This window comes from Ctenocephalides felis, unplaced genomic scaffold, assembly GCF_003426905.1.
Source record: "Ctenocephalides felis isolate EL2017-DRISC unplaced genomic scaffold, ASM342690v1 CF-g0.4_SCAFFOLD_01492, whole genome shotgun sequence".
In the NCBI taxonomy this organism is placed as follows: domain Eukaryota; kingdom Metazoa; phylum Arthropoda; class Insecta; order Siphonaptera; family Pulicidae; genus Ctenocephalides; species Ctenocephalides felis.
The window spans coordinates 3,362,571-3,373,031 of NW_020537646.1; the positions used below are offsets into that span (position 1 = coordinate 3,362,571).

A 10,461-nucleotide genomic window follows, 5' to 3' on the forward strand; every position below is an offset into this window, starting at 1 on the left:
AATTTTTTAAGACGTTTATCTCCTATGAGAAATTTTATTTTTGACATTTTATTTAAGATCGTATGGCCATTTTTTTAATCTTCGAGTAGGAAATTCTATACTCGATTTTTTTAAATATTTGTTTGGATGACCTGGTAATTTTTCGTGGTATTTTAGACCAAAAGTTAGTGCAAAAATCATTTCAGTACCAGTTTCCAGTAACAGTGAAATAAACCCTTTATTGTTATATATTTTATTTGATTTATATTATTCGACAAAATTCTAAAAATATATTTAATAAGATGTCATGATGCCAAGTAATGTTTTAATACTTTAATAATTGATAATAAATGATATTATCAATGATAATGATAAACTTTTGGCTTAAGCTCGATTTTCTGCACTTTAATTATGTACAACATGTTTTTCTGTACAAGAAAAATTTAACGGCCAAGGTTTTTGTTAAACATAGTAAAATAATTTTTAAGATATAAACAATTAATTTAATTTAATTCCAAAATATTATAAGTATGTTTAAAATTTAATCAAATTAAATTTTAACAAATTACTTTTTGGAATTGTGGTATTTTTTCCTCATTTGTCTGTCACAAATTTAACAGTGTAATATATCATTATTTCAAAACAACAAAGGAGGGTCCAGAGTGACTGGTCAATTAATTAACTCGAATAAAACTCATTCTCATCTCACAATCAGATCAGGTCTTACACATTCAGTCTGACAACCATCCTAGTGCAGTTCAGGCAGTGGGCGGTTTGCTCTGAACTGAAGAGAACGCGTTTCGATTTAAAAATCATTTTAAATTTTAAATAAAATCGTGCTGGTGATTGTAATAAAATAATAAAGAAAAATTCAAAGTTTTTTTGTGTGTGAACAAAATAATTTTAGTCAACAAAATGTGGTGCTTTTTGGCCTTAGCGACTTTGTCCGTGCTTTGTTCAAAGGTTGTCGGAGCTTTCAATGAAAACTGTGGACCGGTGAATTTTCAAACAGATGTTGATATCGATAGTGTGAGTGGAAACAAAATTATAAAATTCTGTATAAAAGACAAGTTAATCGAATATATAATATGATTTGAATAGTCGCCCTTAGACGGAAGATTAAATAAAAAAAAATACAGAGCCTTTCATGTATTTTTTAACTTAGTATTTTTTTTTAAATGTAATTATATTATCAAATGTATTGCCTTGTTCTCATTTAAAAAAACAAATATATAAATTTCAAATGAATAAAAATTGACAAGAAAAAATAACTTACTTTCTCTACAATTCAAAACCGTTATTGTTGCATTTTATGTAAATCGATTCATAAATAAAAGGATTAGGAAGTATACTATTTTAATATCGTGTATTTATTGAAACGATATTTTTTTTCTTAAATGAAAAGCATTTTTATTATACATTTGTTTCTCTAAATTAAGAAAAACTTAAAAGAGTTGGTAAATAGAGAAAAAATAGAGAAAAAAATAGAGAATATCGTTTACACATATAATCTTTAGAGAGCCACGAAAATGTAGTACCTATTTACAAAGTTTAAATAAAAATACAGTTATTGGATAAAGTTAATTATTAAATAATTATAAATTTATATTATCGCAGATAAACGATCACTTAATATTTGAGCTTTAAGGATTAAATCTTATCAATTTTGAAATCAAAAACAAAGATATAGTACAAGCTTTTAATCATTCTGTGCCTTTATAAAGTTTTTCAATCTACTAAAAATTAAGACTGTTGTGTTTCATAAATTATTAAAAAATATGATAATTAAAACTTACAGCTCATGGGGTTATGGATTGGAGCTGAAGAAATAACACACACGAATACAGACGATTATTCCCTTGTTAGGGATGAAATGACGAATAAATCAGTCTCGAGGTGTCCTATAATAAATATACTGGATGCAACGCACGAGGTAAATCCTATTTTTAGATTAGGAATTATTTTAAACTATTAGATCTTTGCATTTGAATTTTTTTAACAAACAAAGTGAGAGATAAAAATCAATATATTTGTTCTAATCCAAATTTTTATTGCCAAATTCTTTTATAGAAACTACCTAAGGCACCTTTCTTGTTTCCTTTATATTACAGTATAATCCATAGTCAATTCCATGTTAATTCCTACTATTTCTATTTTTCTTTTTTATAATTTATAGAGCACTGATTGTTTCTATAATATACAATAAAAAATCAAGGCTTAAAATATGATAAATAATATTTTACCCCAAATGGTTTGCTATATGAATTTTTATCCAGATGACGACAACGGAGACGTCGTATCGACCAGGAGAATACGGTTACCAACAAAGGAGGCAGCAGGGAAGAGGCGGCCAATCTTGGAACCCTACAGGAAGACCTTCAGATCGATCTTTTAGATATCTTAGGTTGACATGGTCCGAAGACAGAAAAACGGTGGTCTATTATTTGCAATACAACAATTCTGCACGTGGATACTGGTTGTCTACAGCACCTTACAGGGGAGACCGTAAGTAATAAAAATAGAAAGCTACGTACAACTTGATATCAAACAGTAGTGGTATCAGCTTTTACTTCTAAACGTAGACCCAAACAAATTAAAATAGACTTTAGGAACATTACTACTTTACAAGTATGTAAAATAAAAATTTCATCACAAAGAAAAATGATACCTATTGGGTTACCTTCTAACAAAGCCAGGTAGTACAAAGTACACCACAACAGCTCATAAAGCACTAAGAAAGGTTATAATCATTGCTTGCTGATTTCAAATAATAACAACGAAAAAAATGTTCATATTTTATTTGCTAAAAAACACATTATAACGATGGACAATAGAAATTAGTCTTTTTGTCAAGACCAAGGTTAATTTAACACTACTCATCAGAGCGAAGCAACTTATTCTAAGAAGGACAAAGCAATTGTAACACATATTGTAAACAAATATGATATAATTTTACTCACAGTCTTATTTACTAATATATTATTTATATTTATATTACTAAATGAATTATTCTGTTAAATTATTTTTACAAATATTCAATTATTTTACGATATTTTAATTAATGACGTGGCCAAAGCATTGTTTACATCGGCCTTCAGTGCTATTTAACATTTGACCGACAATAAATTTTATGAAACTCTAATAAACAAGACTAATAATTAATATATTATATTTCATTTCAACTGTTTTATTGTAATCGTTATGCGTACTTTATAACCATAAAAATTGTAAGATCCAAGTAATTGCCAATTGTGAAGAGCTTTCTGAAGATTCCAAAAATTGTGGCTTCAAAGTTTTAAACGGTTAATGATGGTAACAGATACATATTATTTTAAAAAATTACTCCGAAAATATGTTTCTGAAAAAATAGCTCATTTCGGGCACTGTAGTGTAAATTGGCAATGGGAAATCTCTCGAAATCTTTTCTGAATTGAGTTGGACAATAGTGTGGGCAGTATAGTACTAGGGCAGTACTACCTACCTATCATTATTATTATTATTATTATATTTACAAATGCATTAACATCAAAAACATTTTTATGAGTTTGGTCTGGATGATCAGAAAAATTTAATAATGTTCAAACTTATAAGACCACTTGCTGTAAATATAGTTAGAGTTATCTTATATTTTTAGTGTGGTTTGGTGTTTAAAACATAATTTTTATAAATTTCACAAATATTTAGTGTTGCTGTATTATTTTTCAGCTCTCGATTATTCATATAATCAATTCACTGGGACTGTTCAAGTGATGAAGGCCGTGAAAGACCATCTAGTACTATACTTTTGCGAACGTCTTCCTGACAGCAGGCAATTTACCATCGTCTTGTCCAGACAACTTCGCCAACTTGATTCACAGGTAAAAAACATTTTTAAATCACTCATTCAAACTCAATCTTCGACGAACATTTTGCCCAACACTTTTCAAATTTTCAATGCCGGTTATGAAATTGATGGTTTAAAAATTTAAAGTTAATAATGATATAATAAGAATTTTCAACATAGTTGAGAGAATAATTTTTTGAATAAGTATTTTTTTTGTATTGTGATTTAGTAAAGTAAGGCAACACACGACTGCATTAGTTAAAAAATAATATTTTTTCAAATTAAATTATAGGCTAAGTTTGATGTGCAATCACTGATAGACGCATGCGCAGACTTATTCATCCAAACCATATATTGTTTCTTATATTATTTTAATTCCTGGCACATCTCAGCTGCTTCGGCAATAATAATGTAGACATTACATTTTTCTTATTCATAATCATGAATATATTATATTTTACCGTTGAATAAATCATGCTTGTTATCACAAAGAACGCAATCATTTACGATTCGCGACATGTCAAGAAAATGCTAAACCGTATTTAATCCCATCTAATTCTCCATAATCCATTTCCTTCAGGAAATTCATGGCATCCACAGCCTTTTGCGAAGGCGCGGTTTTTCCGTGGCCCATGTCACGAAAGTCTGCAACTCAGTCAGCGGATTACAGGCGAGCTTCCTCGCCACCGCCCTTACGATATTGCTAACAGCCTGGAAAACTTATACGATGTACAATTGAGGATTTTACAAAACGTTGAAAAGTAAGTTTTATTATCTTGAATACCACGAACGAATACGTAATACTGTAATTGAGCGAGTGGATTTTATGTTGATTACCAATAAAATAAGGCCAATAAACTACGCATGGTAGTAACAAAACTCTTGAGGTACCAAAGAGTAATTTACTAATTTTAAGCTCATTTTGCTTTGTAATCTCTATACGTTTGGATTACTTGCTTTTTCTCATTAAAATTTATGAGCTTTATCCTCCCAAAGTTCACGATAGGTTTTAATTTTTAATGGTGTAATATAAAACAAATAATGTGAATGTAGAATATATAAGTCAACATACAATTCTAGTAACTACCCACATAACTATGCCATTAAGTTTGTTTCTCTTTCTTATAATTACTATCTATATAAGAGGACATTTCGTAATTACATATCAAAAGCTAATTTCTACTTGATAAAAATTTAGTAAAAATTAAAAAAAAAATTAATATGTAAATTCATTCCATGCGTCTTTTATTGGGTTCATAGATATTGCATAAATTATTATATTATTACCCATGTTTTTGTGATTATATAAACTGTTTGAAATATTTTATATGTTAAGTTTTAATGATATCTACACAGTATTTTTAATATTGATACCCGCTTTTTAAAAAAGTGCCCGTATCCAATATTCCTTTATATTTTAATGACTTATTCCAAAATTATTTTATACTTCTCGGCAAAGAACTGACAACATATAGCACTTAAAAATAGTATCGTTTTATAATTTTTTTACTAAAATTATGCTGCTATATAAGTGATTTTATATGTATGCTTCTATAAATGTATTATTAACTCATTCCTTAATTTATTACTAAAATATTCTTTATAATTAGTTTTATGTTAAAAATATATATTTAAATAGATTTTGTATATTAAAAATTTATTGTTTGTTTTATACTATAAATATATGTTTGTAATAATGATATTAATATTTTTAATAAATATTTCAACTATATAATCTTTTTTTTGTTACATAAATTATGACTATTGAAATTCAATATCATAACAAAATTAGATTCATAAATTAGACAAATAACTTGAAAGGACCCCTCGAAATCATAAACAACACGATACAACTATTATACAAAGAAATAAAATTACCTATATAAATATAACTGCATAAATTGATAATCGAACAATTATTATCTTTCAAATTGCGTGAGTTGCATTATTATTTCTTGAACAATGTATAATTTGCCAATGTTTAACTAATTGACAAACAATTAAATAATACAATAATTACATATAATTACAGAAATAGCTAGTGTGATAGAAATAAATAAATAGCTCATAGATCTCATTTTGTCTAATAAAAATTTGAATCATTTGGTCTGTTTAATTTTACAGAGCAATTTATAATATAGCCCAAAATTGTTTTTATCCAAGAATAATTTTGTACTCAAGGGTAAAATTATTTCAATCTCGTCTGAAACTCTTTTTGTTCAAAAACAATATATTGATCATGAATAGAGATAATATCAAAACGTCAAAAATTCTATCGTAAAAAGTCATAAGAAGTGGATGCATATCAAAATTGCCAAATAAGAAGTTTTGCTCATAGGTAAAAATATAACCAATTTGTAGAAACTATTTTTGTCCCATAATTAACATCTCCTCAAAAACTCTTTGTTCCAACAATAATTTAAGTAAAAATAATTTAAGTTTTTAGGCTAATGATTCAACATTAACTTCAAAAAAGACTATAATAAATGAAATTGAATCAGCTAGGTATAAGTTCCTAGACTCATGGTTCTACTCAACTAATTTATGAAAAACTTCAAGATATAAAAATTGAATCAGCTAAGTTTATGTTGCTAGAGTGCTGATTCTATTAACTAGTGAAAAATATTACAAAAATTAGTGTAGTTGGTAATTAGTAACAGTTGATAATTTCTGCAGAAGAAGATGAGAAAGGATGGTCGAATCACCTAATCTATTATAAAAGCAATAAATGTGAACGTCTCGACCATCTTAGAAATATACAAAAAACTGATATCAAAGTAATTATAAAAAAATCTTATTAGAATGAGCGATTCGCCACGATCTCTTCAAAACTCTTCGCCCAACAATAATTTAATGCCCATAGGTAGAGTCTTTATCATCTGCTTAAAGACTCTTGGTCCAATTTGATTGTTATTTATGATACATAGGAAGGATGCAGTTATAGTTAGTAAGATTGTTAATTGAATAATTGTTTTAACTCATTGCGTTACAGTGTTGACTTCTGACCCGGGCACAAAAGCAAATGAGTTATTACGCCCGCACGAACCATCTCATCTTGGCTACTTCAGCACTTGTCTTAATTGATAATGTAGCCGGAGGAACTTCGTGAGCCACATTATAAAATTACATGCTCGTCTCAAGACCGGATAGGAAATATTCATTAAATATTAAGTGTCTATGGGAAAAGTTTAATGATATACGAGTTCTTAGATTGTTTTGTCTATTCCACAAAAAAATGAACTAGAGGTGAATGGCACGATGCCTTCAGGCAAATTGCTGGGACTTCCTGTAATGTAAATAAAAATGTTCAGAAAATTTATATTTTTGTTGAGAATTTTTAACTTTTTTTGAACAATTTTGAAAATTTTGAAAGCATTTAAAAAATTTGAACATTGAAAAACTTCTCGATCTTGATTTGGATTTTCTTGCGCAAATAATACAGTTTTTAACTATATTTTTTGTAACCTTTATTAAAGTACTAATCCTTAATGCCAGAAGTCGACGATGGTAAGTTAGTAACTAACTAATGTTTTATTGTCTTACTACGTTGACTTCTTGATCTTGATTTTGATCTCCTTGCGCAAATAATACAGTTTTTAATTATATTTCTTGTAACTTTTATTAAAGTACTAATCCTTAATGCCAGAAGTTAACGATGGTTAGTTAGTAACTAACTAATGTTTATTGTCCCACAACGTTGACTTCTTGATCTTGTTTTTGATCTTCTTGCGCAAATAATACAGTTCTTAATTATATTTCTTCTATTTTTTATTCAAGTCCTAATCCTTAATGCCAGAAGTCAACGATCCCATCGATTCGCGTTGCACTTTTGTGAGATAAATTTATCGTCGGTGATTTCACTTCTCACAAATGTTCACCGGGCGGACGAACGCCGATGCGCCTTCCTTGACCGCGCGGTTATTTCCATCCAGCTCAGTTCAACGCGGAATTTCGGACGATCGAAATAGATGCAACTTGTTGGGATTGAAGGAACAGAGATATCCAAGTGCGAAATGAACGATGTCATTTGTTGAAGATTATTTACTTATCTAAATGTATATGTAAATGCTAAATGGATTAAAAGATTCTCTAAATATTGCGGAATATAGATTGGAAACACTACTGCTATGTATCACCAAATTCCTTCAGGCGCATTAAAATTGAACTACATTAAGAAGCTCTAATATGGATTGCATTTTGGAACTAATATATTGTGATAAAATAAATCAGCAATGTATAGGAGCAGAGTTTTTCTCTAGCTCTGTGATAAAATCTTTGGACTTGCAATAACAAGATTCCACATGAGATCTCTACTGAGATCCTATTAGGTGCGCAACTAAGTTCTCGCTGTTTTTTTATAGAAATGTAACTTTTATATATAAAACCTTTTACATCTGATTCATTCAAAGTATTGCCCATCACCAGACACATCTTTTGCCCATCTTTCTAGCAGAGCTCTAATATCAAGCAGTAGTGATTTCTGTTTTTGCTTGAAAATATAGATCCAGATATGGTTTTAAGTGAAAATAGCCTCTTCGGACAATTCTGCTATATTTATAGGATTAGCAATTAAGTAATTGGGGATATGACTCCAAGGTGAGTTTAGTTGAATGTTTAGATTTGCTGATGTAGGCCAAATGTAAAATACGTATTACAATAACCTTTGTTATTGGATATTTAGCCAATTCAGCAAATCGATCGCATCATCGTTAGAAATATCTAATAATAATCTCATCTGAAATAAAAAGAACTATCTCCTCTAATAATCCTATGTTAATGAGATATTGTACATGAATCTGTGCTGTTGAAATTCATTTATTTCATTATTGAATTAAATTAAAATAATTTACCCTAGTTTATAAAATATAAGGAGCTTTTGTAGCTTTCTCACAATACATTATGTTTTTTTAATATTTATCATTTTTGTAAAAAAAATTGAAATGAAATTTTTCAATAAAACACTTATTTCAGTACGAAATTATTGATTATATTTTTTTTATTAGCAAACCTCGTTAGTCTAAATAAATGTTATTTCAATTCTAATCTATAAATGTATGTGCAAATGTATAACGTAAAGTAAATAAATACATTATAAACATTTTCAATATTTCAAAGAAAAATAAATTATTACTTTTCAGTTTCAGAAACAAAAAACTTTTTTAATATTTCCAATCCCCCAACGACTTCATAAATACATTTATTCTTCAATTACATGTATGGTGAACTTTTGCGTACACTTGATTACATTTTACCATGGAATTTTTTTTTAAGAATAAAGAAGTACTGAAACCTCTGATGGCAACCTGAAAAAAGTTTCTTTTTTCTTTCCACAAACAATTCATTGAACAAATAATAAATTATTCAACCAGCTAATCGTGTATAGTAACCTATTTGTGTCCGGAAAAAGAGTAATAAAACACGAGCTTTATTGGTTAAAACATGGACTGCAATCCACGGTTTTTCCTAAACACATATTTTATTCAATTTGTAAATAATATAATTAATTAAATTAACAATGGCAAGTAGAAAAACTTTTATGTTGATTTTCTGAGAAAGATTTATTTTGAGAAAAAAAATTGCAATCGTTTTTACTGAATTTACAATTATAGAATCGTTTGCAACATATGAATGAACTCAAGTAGCTTACAAAAGTGTAGATTGAAAAATAGAAGTATCAAAATTAACTGAACATTATATTAATATAGATTTTTTTCTAGTTTGAGATCATATTTTTTATAAAATTTTATGAAGTTTAAAATTTCATTATAGTTACAGAGTAATTCCGTAGATTTTTAAGCGCATCTTTAAGGAAATTTGATCTTTGAATTTTGATCAAAATTAAATTAATAAAAATAAAATAAATGTCAATAAAATAATGTTTTCGGAGTAAATAAGTGCCCAAAATATTAGACAACTTTTTTAAAGAAAGAAACTTCGGAATTGCTGGCCAAATGTCCTTGGCAAATTGGTTGCTTTCCAATAAAATGACACATACGTGATAAAAAATTGATTTATAGTGACCCAGAAATTTTTAAATTTAATAATTTTTGCACCTCTATCTATCGAAAAACTTAGCAATATCATAAAAATCTTTAAAATACACCACATATAGTTTTTTTACCAATTTTCTATGTATTTTCCTATATGTTCCAAAGCCCTGTCCATCGTTTTTCTCTTTACCGCTTTCCACGTGTTGCGTCATCTCGCTCACACACTCCATTGTGACGTCATGTTGCAATGACGTCACCCTGACTCAAACGTCGATCGATATTTCGGAACGTCAGGATGTTGAACATTCCTAAAGTACACAAACCAACACTTCGGAGAAATACACAGTTAAATATTTCGAAAAGACGATTGAATTTCGAAAAATTATTTCTACGTTTATGCTATAGATTGCTGATTGCCTGTCGCATCGCAGTGCCCAAGGGAAACGATTGATGTATTTATATATTAACAAATTAATTAGAATAAGACATTGACCAGAATTCTATGCTGGCATAATAGAATTACACATATATCAGAATTAGAGTATAAATTTAAAAAAATTGGACTTTCTAGAACTGTCATCAGTCAAAATTATTATTATTATCAAGATCAATTAAAGATAAATCATTTGTTAATGAGTTCATTACCACAAGGAAATCTACTTCAACAAA

At 28.3% G+C, this 10,461-nt stretch overlaps 2 protein-coding genes across 2 annotated transcripts in view; one reads left to right on the forward strand and one right to left on the reverse strand.

Moving 5' to 3' along the window:
* Positions 1 to 820: 820 nt before the first annotated feature.
* LOC113370712 lies at positions 821 to 4,656 on the forward strand. The gene is made up of 5 exons (XM_026611406.1): positions 821 to 1,008; positions 1,778 to 1,912; positions 2,256 to 2,484; positions 3,685 to 3,836; positions 4,383 to 4,656. Exons 1-5 carry the CDS (start codon positions 895 to 897, stop codon positions 4,539 to 4,541), a joined length of 789 nt encoding a protein of 262 aa, XP_026467191.1. The 5' UTR covers positions 821 to 894; the 3' UTR covers positions 4,542 to 4,656.
* Positions 4,657 to 9,163: 4,507 nt separating this feature from the next.
* Positions 9,164 to 10,461, reverse strand: part of LOC113370249 (antichymotrypsin-2-like) — a 5,377-nt gene continuing 4,079 nt past the window's right edge. Inside the window, 1 exon segment of the mRNA XM_026610921.1 lies at positions 9,164 to 9,265. Coding sequence (XP_026466706.1) covers positions 9,164 to 9,265 — 102 coding nt within the window.